The 16738-nt window shown below is 43.6% G+C and overlaps 2 protein-coding genes across 2 annotated transcripts in view; one reads left to right on the top strand and one right to left on the bottom strand.

The window, feature by feature from the left end:
* The window catches only part of LOC141921050 (KAT8 regulatory NSL complex subunit 1-like), a 32896-nt gene extending 21139 nt beyond the window's left edge, over positions 1-11757 (bottom strand). The window contains exons 1-2 of the mRNA XM_074818935.1: positions 11363-11757; positions 2098-2239 (exon numbers count right to left, since the gene is read on the bottom strand). Coding sequence (XP_074675036.1) covers positions 2098-2239; positions 11363-11757 — 537 coding nt within the window. The remainder of the gene's footprint in view (positions 1-2097; positions 2240-11362) is intronic.
* Positions 11758-12194: 437 nt separating this feature from the next.
* DHX30 (DExH-box helicase 30) overlaps positions 12195-16738 on the top strand; it is a 40447-nt gene continuing 35903 nt past the window's right edge. Inside the window, exons 1-2 of the mRNA XM_074844457.1 lie at positions 12195-12909; positions 16111-16193. The gene's annotated coding sequence lies outside the window, so the exon portion shown is untranslated. The remainder of the gene's footprint in view (positions 12910-16110; positions 16194-16738) is intronic.

The raw sequence follows: 16738 nt of genomic DNA, 5'->3' as shown, positions 1-16738 counted from the left end.
GTGCTGGTTTCAAGGTGCTCCAGCTCTGCTCGCAGCTACAAGGAGGTATAACTGAGATCAGCAAAAAGGAAATCAAGACACAACAGTGCCCGCAGGACATTACTTGCTCCGTATCATTGGTCATGGACCAGCAGACATTGGTGTCTGTGACTAGAGAACATAGACTATTCAGAATAACATGGCAGTAATTAATGCGTACTGCTCAAAAGGTGATGATTGCCATGATTAAGACTACCATCCTCCCTATTTCATTTCCGTTTTTATAATGGGCAAGGAGAGCTGGCCACTCTGCCGTTCAGTTTGTTCTGCTCCCGTCACACACACCCTCTTCATCCGTACCAGCGCGTGCCTTGCAACACACACAACGCCCTACACACCAACCTGTTTCTCTTGATTATCTTCCCTGTGCTCAACAGCAGCTTACTAGTTTCTCACATCAGCAAAATATCTCTTTAGTAGAAGAGATCGGTAGGAAGTAGCTGGAAAGTTAGCATCCCTTACAGGGAAATTTAGTGTTATTCACTGTGTAGTCTACACTTTCTAGCACCTGTGCTATAATTACACACATACTTGTGAATGAAAAAAAAAATTATGCAGAAAAATTATTTCACACATTTGCATTCACGTCTGTATAAACATCATAATTTCTTGAAAACAGTAACTGCTTTACAGTGAATTAAAGACAATCATTAGCTAATTTCGTTAAAAAAATTGGCTAAGACAAATTCCAGTTACTTAAAGATCCAAAGCATCTGAAAAGTTAGTATTCTCCCTCATCTTCTTGTGCTGCAATAGAGAATAATGTTATCAAAGTCTAGGGACGTTAGGAGTCATTATTTTCCATAGCATTAGAGTAGAATCAAAGAGCAATTTAGATCAGAAGGTAAACCTGGAAGTCATCTAGCCTAAGGCTCCCCTCAAAGCAGGTCTGACTGACCCTCTCATTGGCAATCCTAACCAAGAATACCAATAAATTAAGGCTTTTCTCACCTCAGATCTTGCAGGAGCACCTACAAAAGTGTACAAAGGAGTAAAGCTATATGGGCACCGCTCTTTATCTCTGTCAGGGACACATGCCCCAGCGGAATTGTAAGTTTTAAATTTATCAAAAATCATCCAACATATTTGATTTACAAAAGCTGATGCAAAAGGAAAGTGCATTTATCCAGAGAAAACACACACATATGCAGTAAGGACAATACTTAAAACCCTTTTCCTTCCAGGGTTGGAAGGCATGAGGAAGGAAAACACTCAAACCAAGTAAAAACCCTCACATCCTGCTTTTTTTTTTTACCCCAAACTCTAGGGAAATGAGCTTTGCAGTTTACACTGAAAGCCAGACTCCACTAACTTCAAATCAGAACGTGAGAGTGATTTCAGAAGTTTAGAAGCACCCTGACAGGATTGACTCAAGTGTTTCCAGAGAGTTTTGCAGTGGACTGAGAGACTCTTAAAAGGGGAACCCCCAAAACACATTGCAGGTTTTGAAGACAGAAAGCTTTTTTTCCGCAGGAAACCTAGTCACACAGAAATAAATATTCTAGTCAAGAAATGAGTATTCATCCTATCTATCTTCTACCATAATGCTTCTCAGATATTGAAGTGAAACATTAAAAGGTCATGGCCTAGAACAAAAGCCTAAAACTTGTGTACACAGTGTTCTGAGATTTAAAGATCCATGTGCTTTAAACCGTGACACTTTCCAGCAGGCATCAAGGCTTGAAACATAACAGTACTCTGCTGGTTCCCTGGCACTATGCCCGTTTAGAAACCAACGCTTGCAAGGACCAACTTGGTGGCTTACACCACTGTGGAGCCCCATTCCACTAATGAGCTGCTCTGCCTGCACAAAAAGATGAAATTAAGCCCCTCCTCCCTCAGCAAGCTCTTACTATAACTTTTGTGAAGTAGATAGAAATCACAGCCCTCAAAAAATAAAGGTAACACCTCTTACTGGTACGGGACTAACTCAAAAGCTCTAAAGCTTTTTTGCCCTCACCTTTATTTCTACAGAGAAAATACCATTCTGCTAAAGAAACAGCCCGTGAATAGCTTCCAGAGAACCTCCCGAGTCATAAAACAGAAAGCTAAAATTACCTTGGCAGCACGAAGTCGCTTGTATATATCTGTCTGCTGTCTTATTCGATATTCCAAATCGGAGATTTGAGCCTGCAACCACGTCCAACGGCAGATAATGGCTGCTCTCTCCATCGCCCACTGACACTCTGCATGGCGACGTCTGAAAAGCAACAGTTTGCTTGTGCTTATCATTTAACAGTTTCAACGCTACAAAAAACAGCTTGACAGAAATTCAAGAACAATTTATCTATTAAGTGATTAAGAGTTTGTGAGGGATATATGGGGGGGACATATTCTCTATTAAGTGATTAAGAGTTGGTGGGGGACAAATGAGTTTTCCACCGACAAATTCTACCAACACCTAGCCTTAACTTACAACTCCTATCCCCAAGATAGAGTGGTCAATACCATCCTTCAACTGTGCAACAAAATATATTAAAAAGGAGCAGGTATCATTGTTTTGACTATCACAAACCAGTGCAGAAGTCCAGATATTTCTAAATAAGTACAGAAATGACTTCTCTCCTCTGCAATTTCAGGGGGTAAAAAAAATGACAAGAACAACTGCCTGAAGGGACAAAGTCCTAGCTTGTGCTGCTGACCACAGAGCAGGACAGACCTGTATTTGCGACACTCCTCATAGCTGTTTGTGTAACCTCTACCGACAAAAATCCCATATATGCCCTTCAGGAAGGTACCCCAGCGCTTCACCGTCTCAGCTGCAAGATTTTTAGTCTATTGCTTGAATGTCTGTTGAAGACCATCACACCAGTGCCACGTCCAACACCAGATATTAAAAAACACCCACATGGATAATGCTTTATTGATACTAAAATTAAAAGTAGTGTCTTCACTGGAAGTTACTGTTTGAATGAAGGTTTCAGGGACTGCACTGTGAGTTCTAGCAGGCTCACCAGCCAATGAGCTGTGTTGCAGCATCAGGGACCTTACTGGCCTGCCACACAGCATCCCTGCCTGACAGTCAGAACCTTTAAGCTACAGACAGACAAGCAGTGACAATCCAAATTATGGCACTTTAAGAAGCTGTCGTGCCCAGCACAAACAGCAGCCTGTGGCACCCACTGGCACATGCATTATACCTATAGGAAAAAAAGAAAGAGGCAGATAAGCTCCCACACCTAGTAAGCAGCTTGAATTTCTTTTGGTGAAGCAGAAAGGTCACCTTGCATAACAACATTTTTTCATAATTTTAGCGCTACTGTTTCAGTTATACTGCTTACTAAACAGCCCCACAGACTACTATATCACTTCTAACTGAAGCACATAGGTGGAGTTTATTGACAAGAGCTCTTCCACAGAGGAAAATACCTGATGCAAGTACATTTTTGATCCACAATGGGGAGTTTTAATACACAGCCCTGAATTCTGTGACCTACAGCTCTGGGCAGTTCTCGGTGGCAGCACTGTGCGGGGAGAGCTGGCACTGCAGTCACATAATACAGGGCAACACACACCTTTGTAGGCTGCAGGAGATCCTACAACAAGGTTATTCTTATGAAAGTTCTCTTTCAATACCTACACCCATAAATAAATTCACAATCCTAAAACAACCTCAGGGCTTAAAGACTCTCTCAGAATTTTGTTATTCTAAGTAAGTAGTCTAAGAAAGATTTTGTAGCTCGCAACTACTAAACACACTTAGCATTTGATCTGAATTTATGGAGATTGAAAGCAGCACACATTCAAATAATCCTCATAATGTAAGCAAAATACAGCTACACAGCAGTACTTCAATCACTTGAGAGCTGGAAACAATGGCTAATGCAAACTCCACTTCACAAACGGAATTTGTGGAAGCTCCAGTGTATGCTTTTGCTATCACCAACAGTTTGCAATAACTTCAAAAATCATCTAGCAGAGGCAGGAATCTGCCTGCAAAAGAATAGGGATAAAGAATAATTTTCAAGTTTAATTTTCTGTTCTTAACTCAAGAGCACTCACTTCACAGTCTGATGTAATTCAACTCAAACCTCTATTGCCAACCCCATGGTGGGTTTTTTTAGCTCTCTTCAGGAAGTGTGTGACCTACTTCACATCAGCAGCATAACGGCTAAAGAACAAAGACCAGAGAACAATTAAGGATAAAACCACCTTGGGGAAATGCTAAGAGGCTCTTTTTCATCAGTATGGGGAGTCTGCCGTATCTGCATAGGATAAGATGTGGCTACAGTTTAAGAACTCTCATTTTAATAAAGAAACACATCAAAAAAATATTTAAAGCAATATATCAAACCTACGAACAGAGCACTGACTAGATGAAAAAATCAGTCATCTCAAAGAAAAATTTTGGATTGTCTTTAAATTAAAGCTTCTAGAAACAACTGGGAATCAATATGCGAGCAGAGAGAGAAAAATCAGAAGGAGCCCCAAGCTACCGATGCAGCTTCAAAGCAACTTCAAAGAGTCCAGTTAGCACATCAGTGAACGAGAGACTTCTGACTGACAAGTTCATGCCAAAGGGAAACCAAACCACAATCTGGCTGACCAAATGCTTTGTAAAGAGGTTTTGCCACAGGAAGTTTAGCTGATACATGCTCCTGAAAACAACTTTTACTGATGCAAAGACTTTGTCAAGCCAAATAATGTCTCCTCAAAGTATTGTTTACCTTCCAGCCTGAAATCCGTTTTATTGCAGACATTTCCTTTTATTTATTTTTTGAATACCACCATCTTCCTCTTCCAATGATCAGAATTTTTTTTTCCTTCTCCAAACACACTACAGCAAGAACACGTTGTTTCAAATGCCTGAAAGCACTGAAGCATCCAAACTGTTCTCTCTCGGTCTTCAAATGTGACAATGCAACAATCAGAAATTAAGGTGCACAGGCCTACTCTATTAGATAAAAACAAGCACTGTTCAAAAGTGGACAGTGAAAAAAAGTTTAAAAGTAATTTTGAGCTGAAGATGTCTAAAAAGAAATTAAACAATAGGAAAGAGTTTTCAGGATACAATTTCATTTGAAATTGGAGCACCACCGGAACTCCTTCCAACTCCACTCTGATTAAACCAAGTTATAGACAATAACAGGGAGGACCAAGGGAAGATATTAGTGTCTTGGAAGTTGTTGTGCCTGAGAGACCACCACAACAGCTGGTAACACAGAGCCATAGAAAGACAAGAGGCAAACTGAAGGCTTCCTCAGAATTGCTACTTTAGGCTAAGAATTCATAAACGTACCAGTATTTAGTGGGATATAAGCCCCTGCCATAATCAACTGCAGTAGTCCACAGCCATGTAGGTCTTGATTATTTAGGTCTGGGTAAAGAACCTTTCACATGTCAGCTGACCACACTTTAACATAGAGGAAGAACAAGGGAGGCAAATGTACAACTCATACCAGGTTGCCTGCTTGGCTTGCAGTCTTTAATTTTTCTTCCTGAAGAGAATGGCATACTAGCTTTACTTGCTTCTTCCATTCACATCTTTACAGTATGGTTTAATTATTCCCAATTGCTCTAGAAGAGTTAACTGCAACAAATTCAGTACAGAAATTAATTCTTTAGATGCACCTTACTGAATCTCTCAAATCCAGGCAAGTCCCCAGAATATCCAAACAAAAATAGTATGATGCAATTAGAGTTTTAAAATCCAGATTTCTGCACCGTCAGTGCTTTTCAGATTCCAGTTGTACAGAAAATGAAGAAAATGCCTGTAATATGAAAAGAAGTCTGTCTGTAGCAATAGCAAATTATTAGTACCAAACTGCTCTTGGGGAAAGTCATAAAACAAATTAGATCAGATAGCAAGCATTCTGAAAAAATTCAAGACAACCTGTGTGAGTATTCCTATGGATAATTAGCTACATTTGTATTACATTTACTGCTGCCATTATGCAATTGTCACAAACAAGCACATTAGTGTCTTTGACATATCACAGCTTCCCACTGCCTTGATAATAATTGCTATACTTTAGTACTAAATCAATTAAAGCTTGGGTAACTGTCAAACAGGTTTTTCTTTCTTTCCCTAGAGAAAGAGTAGCAAACACACAGGTATTGAAGTCAGTCACACGGAAATTGAATTTGATTAAACTGACATACAAGGTAAGTGACACACTACAGAACTGCTATTTAACAGCATGCAGGAGAACCCCTTTTCCAGCCAAAAGTTTAAAAAAAAGTCTAAAATCAACTTCAATTTTTAAGGAAACTCATAAAAATCTTGTATAGACAGATACCTCTAAAGCCTCCCCCAGGACAGACCACAGGGTACTGACATTCACCTGACCAGGCACGGCAGGTCACCATGCCCTGAATTAGCTCCAACAATTTCTCTGGCAATGCACAAAGCAAGAAGAGTCCTTCCTTCTCCCTTCTGAAACCTCTTATCCACAGGGACTCTTACTTTCAGTTCTCCCCCAGCCATTTTTTTCCTAACACTGAAAAGAGAAAGACTACGTGCTTACTGACAGCATGACAACGGCAATCAATATCAGACAGTTTCTTTCTCAAATGTGTCTGTTGCCACTAGGAAGGTATGAAAACATCTGCAGACAGTAGCCTTCTGAATAAAGACAACAAGCTAAAACAATGTCTGAAGGAACTTACTACCTCCTCTCTAGATATTTTGATGATCGAGGCTGATGACAAGGATGCAGCAATTACAATTGACTTCTTGAGCCTGAATATCAGACTTCTGTTTGCAGAAGGTGTTTTTCTTGCTTGTAGTTTCCCAGGAAGCTTTCCCTCTTCCTCCTGACAATGACTCAAGCTCACTAGATCTAGTAAATTAAAAATACTGGTTTCAAGATTAAATGGAAGGAAATACGTAAGCCTCAGGTTACATAAGAACTAACTGTTCAACTCCATCGTTCAACTGCATGTGTGAGGTTGTTGGGTTTAGGGTTTTTTTTAAGGCAGGTTTTGTGTATGTATATAAAAACCCAAACAGGCCATATTCAGATTACTAAAACAGTGCTAAAAGAAATGAGATAAGCATATGGGTCATACTTCTTGTGATTAAACAAGGGTGTGGAAAGCTCTGCATCTCACAGCCCAGAAGAGCGCTCAACCTGGGAGACCACCATTCAAAGAGAAAATTAGTACTTTTTCTTCTTCGGTGACATTTTTCCCTCGGAGGTTTCTGAATGTCCTTATGCTTGAGGCTAGCGCAATCCTCACACCCTGGTGACACCAAGTGGGATCACTGGCCTCAGGGAACATAAGCAGAAGATACCTCTTCTGAGCATGCCAGACCGATCTCATCTGCTCAACAAACTTCAGTCATGAGATGATGGGAACACAGCAGCAGACAGATACTGCCCCAGGAATGTCACAGAAAAAAACCAAACAGAAACAATAAGGCATTCCCAGATTTTAATGCACTAAACCACTGTTATATTAGGCATAAGCATATGTAGTCTTCTTTCAAGGAAAGAGATTCTCTAAGGCTTATTCAGATAAATTCTTTCAAATCTGCTAAATGCTTTCACCTCAAACACCTGAATTTCCCTATCTTCACTTTAAATCATTGTCTACAACAAGTTCTTGACAGGTATCAATCTGCTCCTTACAGATTCATAGACTGAAGGTCTCAGACTCAGACTAGATAGAAGGAAGAAGTTTTTTACAGTGAGTGTGGTGAGACACTGGCACATTTGCCCAGAGAGGTGGTAGATGCTCCCTCCCTAGAAACATTCAAGGCCAGGTTGGACGGGGCTCTGAGCAACCTGATCCAGGTGAAGATGGCCCTGCTCATGGCAGGGGGGTTGGACTAGATGGCCCTTAAGAGGTCCCTCCCAACACAAACCATTCTAGGATCTGAATATCGCCTTGTGGTAGGGAGGTCAAGATCAGAAGATTACAATGGTTATTTCTAGCCAGAAGAGAAAATTCACATGCTTTTGCCATTAGTTTAGGTACATTACTACAAGGTAAGAAATTTCCAGGTGTAGTTATCCACATCTAGCTTTCCACAACATTGGGAGAGTTACTACAGTATTAGCAGTAGTCATCAAAATGAGAAAATAACCATTTAATACAGATTAGTTGGAAAAAAAAGAGTGCCATTTCCAAACACTGATTTTGCCAGGTAATCTGACATGAGGAAGAGACCGATGTACGGGCCCATGTTCAACCCTTAAGCAAGAATGATCTACTATCAATAACCTTTTTTCCACTTCAAATCTCATTCTTGAGTTGTTTTATAGAATTTAGCTAATAACGCAATGTCCAAGGGCTGCCGCTTTGTTACATTTTTCGTGGTTGCTCTCCGAATGCGAAGGGTGGCAGAATCAGATCACTTCCACTTTGCTGATGCTCAGGAAAGCTCCAAGGGCCCAGGGAGGCAGGAATGCAATGGTTTACTGGGAAGAGACAGTGCACGGAATTACACACATTTCCATCTGAACAACTCCAGCTTCGGAAGTGGAACGAGGACAATTAACGTACAAAACATTAATTCATCATGGACTGACTGTATCGGGTTTGTATGGTGAGGTTTTGGTAGTGGGAGGACTATCGAGCTGGCTTCTGTGAGAAGCTGCCAGAAGCTTCCCCCACGTCCAAGATGGACCCGCCGCTGGCCAAGGCTGAGCCCATCAGAGATGGTGGGAGCACCTTTGGAATAACGTATTTAAGGTGGGGGAAAAAAAACCTGTACAACTGCAGCCGGAAAGAAGAGTGAGAATATGTAAGAGAAACAACTCTGCAGGCACCAAGGTCAGTGAAGAAGGAGGGGGAAGAGGTGCTCCAGGTGCTGGAGTAGAGACCCCCCTGCAGCCCGTGGGGAGAGGGCAGGCTGTGCCCTGCACCCATGGAGGCCACGGGGGGAGCAGATGCCCTCTCGCAGCCCTTGGAGGACCCCACGCCGGAGCAGGGGGCTGCACCCGAAGGAGGACAGGGCTCCAAGGGCAGCCCACGGCTGGAGCAGTCTGTTGCTGGGAGGACTGCAGCCCACAGCAGGGACCCACGCTGGAGCAGTTTGGGAAGAGCTGCAGCCCGTGGGAAGGGTTCATGTTGGGGAAGTTCATGAAGGACTGTTTCCCATGGGAGGGAGCCCACACTGGAGCAGGGGAAGAGTGTGAGGAGTCGTCCCCCTGAGGAGGAAGGAGCAGCAGAGACAACAGGTAATGAACTGACCTCAGCCCCCATCCCCTGCCCCCCCTGTACCACTGGTGGGGAGAAGATAGAGAAATCAGGAGCAAAGCTGAGCCCAGGAAAAAGGGAGGGATGGCAGGGAAGGTGTTTTAGAGTAGGATAATGAGAATTAAAACTAAATCCTGATTTGATTGGTAATAAATTAAGCTAACGTCCCCAAGTCGAGTCTGTTTTGCCCGTGACAGTAATTGGTGAGTGATCTCTCCCTGTCCTTATCTGAGGAGGGGAGGGATAGAGCAGCTTTGGTGGGCACCTCCAGGGTCAAAGAATAAATTACACTAGGAAGTGGCAGAACAGGTAAGTTTAAGAGACAGCTTTTTTTACTCTCCTTCCCTTCCCCAAGACAGTCATTCCAACTATCAGTTTTCACTGAATAGGTTATCTCAGAGTGGAGAGAACATTACTTCAACAAAACAGTTAGAAAAAGACTAACATCCTCTATAACACAACTAAACCTTCCCATGTGCCCAAGGCTAACTGCTCTCTCCCCTCTTTAGAAAACAGCAAACCTCAGACCACTTCACAGCTGACACCCTACAAGGTACAGACATTACTTAGAGGATCCGATACATACAGCAGATATATCTGGCAGGATTAAAACATCACCTGGCTTTACAATCTGTGCTATTAGCTGAGAACTACCATACAGAACCACTGCTGGTTTGAGTCTTTCCTAAGAAGTGATTAAGCCTTCCCAAGAGCTAGCAGTAGCCAAGCAAGGTAGCCCTGCTGCCTTCTCCTCCCCACTGCCCAAAGAGCCCCTCTTGGCAGACACCTAAAACTACAAACACCAGATTCAGGGGACACAAAATGACAGAATAAAACTAATTTTTCTACAGAGCTGACAGTTTCACGCTGTGATCCGGTCCACCTGGGAGCCAGAGATGGCTGTGCTCAAACAGGGGCACAGAGCCAGGCCAACCCTTTTGCCAGCAGCTAGCTGTTAACCAGCTTCTCTTATCAAACTGCACTCTTCAATGCACCACACAAGTACTACTTCTGGATTTAAAGTTGAAAAAAAAAACACAAACAGTAGAGACCCCTGTTCTCAGCACCGCTAGTTTTCAGACTACTGCTTCACACGCAGAGAACAAAACTGATCTTTTTGAAAGTCCTGCATGTTTACTGCAAAATGCAGACACTTTGCCCACCGCTGAGATCAGCAACCCTGCCACGTCTAAGCTGACACATGCTGCTTCCTAGTGCACGTCACAAACATTCCTACTGCAAAAGCATTTTCAGTTGGTTTTGGAATAATACAGAAGACCACTGTCAGTGCAGACCCTGGGCTTTTCTTCATGTTGTTTGTCCCCCACACTAGCACCAATACAGATAGCTCCTTTCTATTGCATGACCACAGACTCTTATTTACCAAACCAGGGCCAAACTTTATTCTCCCCCCACCCTTTACATCAGGCAGCCTAATAAAAAGTCACTTCTTAAAAACCTGATCTTGCTCATATCCTTAAACCAAGATGGATACAACAGCATTAGGCTATGAAGTGGCACACGCTGCAGAAGGGGTTGCAGATAAACGCCTTATATTTCTGACCTAATATATGTAAAACCAACACAGAAAAGAAAGCACCACTAAAGTACATATGGTAAAGAATACTTAATGTACAAGTTTTCAAGACAAAAACCACATAAAAGTTCACAAGGAAGCCGAAGAGGTGAACACAAGATGAAAGCTCCCATCCTTTGCTGCCTTCGGACCAACACTACCGCTCTCCCCGCCGCTTCCCCACACCATCGCCCCCAGGCTCCCCCCACGGGGCTCCAAGCACCGTCCCCTCCAGGGGAGGAAACCCGAGATACGAGACTACAGCCACGTTTGACCCCCCGCGCACCGAAATTCACACCCGGGGGGGGCTCCGGAGCCGTCCCTCCCCCACGACACGGGGGTCGCTCCCGGGTTTAAGGAACGAAGCTCGGGGGAAGCTGTCAGATGATAAACAGGGACAGCAAAAAAAGGTTTTCTCACTCTTTTACCACAAAAAAACCCCAATATTCAGAAGAAGTACTATTAAAACGATGATTTAGACTCAAATAACCCGAAAATGCACGTTTGAGTGGCCAGACCCCTTAAGCAACTCTACAAACGCCCCAGGAAATACCCAAGAGGCTCCTCTCCGGGGCAGGGCCGCGTCACCCCCGTACTCACCCTGGGAAGGCTGCGGCCAGGTGCCGCTGCCCGGTGCCGTCCGCCTCGCTCTCCTCGCCGGAGCCGCTGCTGCTACCGGTGGCGTCGGAGTCGCAGGCACCCTGCATGGCGCGGAGGCGGGCGGTAGCGCTGGCCGCCAGCAGCCGCAGGTCGGGCCCCAGGGCGGGCGGTAGGCCGCCAGGAGGACCCACCCGCCTCAGGTACCGCACCAACCCGGCCAGCTGATGCCGGACGTGCCGCTCCACCTGCCGGGCCTGCAGCACCCGTAACCGGCAGCGGAGGCGCCGCGCCCGGCTCCACAGCGCGGCCTGGCGGCCCCGCGCGGCTGCCGCCCGCCTGGCGAGCAGCGGGCAGAGCCGGGGGACGGCGGGGGCCATGGCTGCCGCCGCCGCCATGCCGGCCTGAGGGCGGGAAGACGCCGCCGCCCCTCAGAGGGAGCGCGAGACGGCGCCGCGCCTCAGCACTGCGCAGGCGCACACCGATACCGGCCGCCCATTGGCTGTCGGAGCACGCGCTCGCGCTGCAACCAACCGGGAAGGGTAAACAGTGCCGGCACGTGGTGGACGGGGCGGGGCGGTGAGAGGAGCAGGCGGGTGAGCCAATCACAACTGTCGGCCCGCCCCCCGAGTCTATATAAGCGGTAGGGAAAATGATGCCCCTCCGTGAGAGCGGGTGGCGGGGGAGGAGGTGACATCTTGGCCCGTCGCACCGGTCGCGTCTCCCGAGCGCTGAACAGGCCGGGCCCGGCCCGGCCCGGCGCTCTGCAGCCAGCAGCGGTCCCCGCCGCCCACCGCGGCTCGGCTGGGCTGCACGCAGGCAGGGCGCGGCCGCGGGCAGAGCGAAACAAAGAACGCGTCGAGTACAAGGCCTGTTCCCACCGCGGAGCCCATCCTCCGCCCTCGATCTATTTTATATGCTAATCCAATTATAAAAGCATCTCAGCCTGTGATTAATCCAGCCCAAGTAACGAAAAGTCAGTTAGCCAACTCCCTGAGGGCTTTCCGTCGTGCCTGGGCATGAGGGAAGGAGGTGCTCCATGCTGGCGGCTCCCTGAGGGCCGCGCGAGGGAGGAACCAGCTCTCCACAGCAGGTAGCTCGCAAGCCACCGTCTCTCCAGAGCGGAATGGTCAGTATTGGTAATTCTGAATAGCGGGCAAAACTGGAAAAGCTCAACTCACTTAATCAAAGAAAGCTAAGACTATAACCCTTTACGTCAGCGGATCTCGGATAGAGTCAGGGAGAGCCTCCGCTGGCAGAGGCTGCGTGGGAAATCAAAGCAGCCACAACTAAAGTCAGTGTCTCGTGGATACATCACGGTCTACTGTCTCTAGTCTCTTCTAGCCAACACTTACCATTTCGTAGTTTCCTGTAGAATAACACTGCGAGGCAGAAAGCAATTTAGCATTGACAGTGCTGAGAGAGGAATCTACAGAAAATAACACCTGAAAACCACACAAAGAAGTTGCAGAGAGCTCCCAAAGCACACAGACCACCAGAAGAAACGTTAAGAGTGAAGAAGCAATGCTTCCACACATGCTCGTCAGAAGGTGGGATGTTTTATGTTATTTAAAGAAGGGACAGTAATACTTTTATTTGCAGTTTTACTGAAAAGTGGTCACAGAATGAGCTATCGTGCCCTATAGTGTTTTATTAGGTGTTTGTGTCAGCTTTATATGTTATTGTAGCAGATGAGAACACGGTTTCTAATAATGTTATTTAATATCTGATAAAATATTTTTGTCAAAGCGAAAAGCCAAAAGCAACATTTAAGAATTTAATTCTCACAGTTGTCTCATCTGCCCACGCAAAACCTTTTCCCAAAAGTTGACTTGATGGTACAGCTGCAGCTGAGGAGATAGTGCCATTGCTAGTCATATTTTCAGGCCAATGTAATTCAGAAGCAAATTGTATCCATTTTAACAATATTAGGCCACAAAAAGGTGCCTGAGACAAGGCAAAAAATGGAAAAAGAAGAAAAAAAAAAGAGCATTTAAGAAGGTAAAGAGGAGGTGTTTTTTCCAAGATCCTTGATGAGCCAGTGTACTTCCAAGGAATTAAGGTTTTTCTATTTCTAATACTAATGTTTAATTCGGAACAGATTACAAAGTTACTTAATACAGTGAGATACTACTGGGTGTTTTATAACTATTTCATGTTGGGGGCTGGAGGGAAATCCATACATTTTTTTCTTGACCAGCACAGAACTCTGCCCATGTAACTTTTTTACTATCCCCGAATTACCCACATCCTGTCATGTCTCATCATGAAAGCCATAAAGAGATATTAGAAATGAAAGCATGGAGATTCATATAAACAAAAGAAGACATGATATATTATCCGCTGACAATCCAGTCTAACAACTTCCATTAGAGGCACTTTTTATATTTTGTTAGCAGCTTGACTGCACAATTTTCTTTCACAATTCTCAGCCTTAATTTAAAAAGCAGTTTATCAGTTTGCTCCAGTATCTACTTTTCTGACGTTGAATACGTTATCCAGATTACCAGCAGCTTTAAAAGGTACAGCGGGGAATTTCAACATCCTCCTTCACAACACAGGGGATCAGGAAATGATCTTTCTCAGTTGTTCCATTGATTACAACTAGTATACGAGGCCAAACAGATTTATTCCTTTTTTGGGGTTGTGATTTTTTGTTTTTAACTGGCTTCCTGCTTCTAGTGTCTTTAAAATACTTTTTTTGTTATATTTAACAACTTCAGTGATTTGTTCATATAATTCCATCTCAGAAGTTGGAATTGTTTTACACACTGCTTGTTAGCCTGTTAATTGGCTTCAGCAGAATCTCACCTTTCCGTTTATGAAATAATTCTGTCTTGAGTCCAAAGAGCTCTGGAGGCATGCTATTTAGCCAGATTGGTTTACTAGCTTCTCTGCCTCTTGGTTACACTCACCTTCTCCACAGTTTGGTTTCTGTAAGTCATCCCTAAGCTAAATTCAGTGGGTTTGTGTGTGACTTTTACTAAGCTACAGCACTTTGCCTTTAAGATTCCACATTGCTGCAGCAGCTGTTGGTAGCATTCTATGTAGAAAAAAAGAAAGATTCCTGACTTTCTGGTAGCAATGATGAACTCAACAATTGCATTAACAACAACTGACCTTCCAAACAAATACTCACAGTAACTTTTCAAGTTAATCCTCACAGCTTTTCCAAAAACTATATTAACCTTTTAATACAGAAAAAAGCCTAAGAAAGCTGAATTGAAACACTTTCCTCTATGCTTCCCATATTTTTCAGTATCCTCCAGGTATTGTGACAGAAAGAGCAGCAATCAGTCTGAGCTCTTTGACAATAAACTGCTATAAAATTACATTAACATACAATTAGGCCCTTTGTCTCTAGGACTGCAACAAGAAAAAAAACAAACGCCAAGTATGACCATTCACAGCACAGTATGAGCAAGCCTGCAAGGAAGTCTAACATAACTGGATTGTAAAGATGTTAAAAGGTCTAAAAAGAGTATCAGCTACTTATTTAATTCATTGAATGAGAGCTACAATGTCTGGGTTGTAATAAATGACAATAAATGAAAATCAAATTAAGAAGGATGTTCTACCAGAATTACAAGCCTTCATTTCTTGCACTCATTGTAAACCGAACAGTTTGCAGTCTCAAAAAACAGAATCTTTTTCTGTGTGGTTTTTTTTTTTTTTTTAATACAGTATTTTCACAATTTGTTAGGAACTTCATTTGGGAAAGAGACATATCAACTGGACAGGTCTCTATTCTCATTTAAGGATGGGCAATGGGGATATCTTTTTTCCCTAAAGCACCACTGTCCCTCAGATGGCACTGACTACCTGGTCCCTTTTCTGGTAACTTTTAAACCGGCTAACTAGTTTCAAATCGACTCAACGGAGGCATTTAAAAAATGCAGAGGTACCAAGTTCTCCTGTGGAATGAGGAGTAAAGTCAGCCCCTTCCCACATGCAGTGGTGTAGGCTCAAGCAGTCTGGACACTACGGTCACACAGTGATTTTCACGGGTTTTGCACTGCTTGCTGTCTGTTGTACAGCTGACAGTGAAGGGACATGGGCAGAAGAGAGGTTAACAGAGGAGGGGCACTTTAGGGGATATGGTTGGGGAAAATACATGGATTTTTAGGTGTCTAGGTGAAGATCTAAGGTGTGCCAGGTGGCAGGAGGGGCAGGAATACAAAGAGGAGCTGCAGTGGTTGTACAGCAGTTTGGTTAACTAGAGGGCAATAGACAGGAGACTGTTTTCTGTTAGTTCTGCTGGACATGGTATTTTTAAGTTTTTTTTTTTTTTTTTTTTCAGAATAGAAATAGATTATTAGATAAACAAAGCTTGGGAACAAAAAATCAAAATACTGTCCATGGTTTTTATCTTTATTTTACAGTTACAAGGATTGACAAACCGTATTTAGATCTTGTCTAAAAACAGCCTTTGCAGCATCTCTTCGGTTACTTGGAAAAGAGACTACAAAGTAATACTAATAAAAATATTGTAATCAGTAGGAAGCAAGTAGAGAACTATAATTAAGTGATCATGCTTTAGATGGCTTGACAGATTTTCTACAAAGTCATTGTATTAAAGCAATTTTCCATTCTAAGCCCCCAAAACCAAATTGCTTTACTTGTTACTTAACAGAAGACTTTTGAATGATTATGCAGACTTTTTAAGCTAAGCTGGTAATAATGGCTTAAGTTACTCCCCTTATCTTAACACTTTCTTTTATTATCCTTGTTCTTATCTGTAAATGCTACAGGGGGATGAAGATTACGCATTAACCTTTTGGCCTTTGGAGTCTACAGAAATAACTGGACTTCCCGCTCCATCTTCTGAATAAAGGTGCAGTAGCTGGAGACCCCTAAGCATCTGCAAATTTTCTATATTCTCTGGCACTTCCTCCCATCCCACATGCGTTCTTCAGTCTGTCTGACCTAGACTTTTGGCTCTGCGAGCAGGCCAATAAATTTAAGGGAAATTCCGGTTTGACACACTCTTACCCTTACACAACTTCCTTTCCATCATGTTTTGGCTCATGTCCTTGGTACAACTGACGCCAAGAGAGCTGTGGCCTGCAGACCACAGCAAGAAATACAGTGAGCTTAAATTGTCCTGGGCATCTCAATGCTTCTCAGTAAAGAAAATATGTAGTGAGAACATTTTCAAATGTCATTTCAATCTCACCGAAACAAAGCTCTTCTTAGGATTAGTACTCTGAAAGGGTTTATTTTATAACTACATGGATGGTATGAAAAATCACAGTGAATAGAAAAGGCCAGAAAGAGAAGCGAAGAACTCTGCATGCAGAGCTGTTAGGTAGTAATTGCTAAAGCCTGTATCAAACCCACATTGAGTTTAGGGTTAAATTACCACCCAGAACCTTTCCC

This window comes from Strix aluco, chromosome 1 (assembly GCF_031877795.1).
Source record: "Strix aluco isolate bStrAlu1 chromosome 1, bStrAlu1.hap1, whole genome shotgun sequence".
Lineage (NCBI taxonomy): Eukaryota > Metazoa > Chordata > Aves > Strigiformes > Strigidae > Strix > Strix aluco.
The sequence above is the reverse complement of the archived record's forward strand: the minus strand, read 5'-3'. Positions and strand labels throughout refer to the sequence as shown.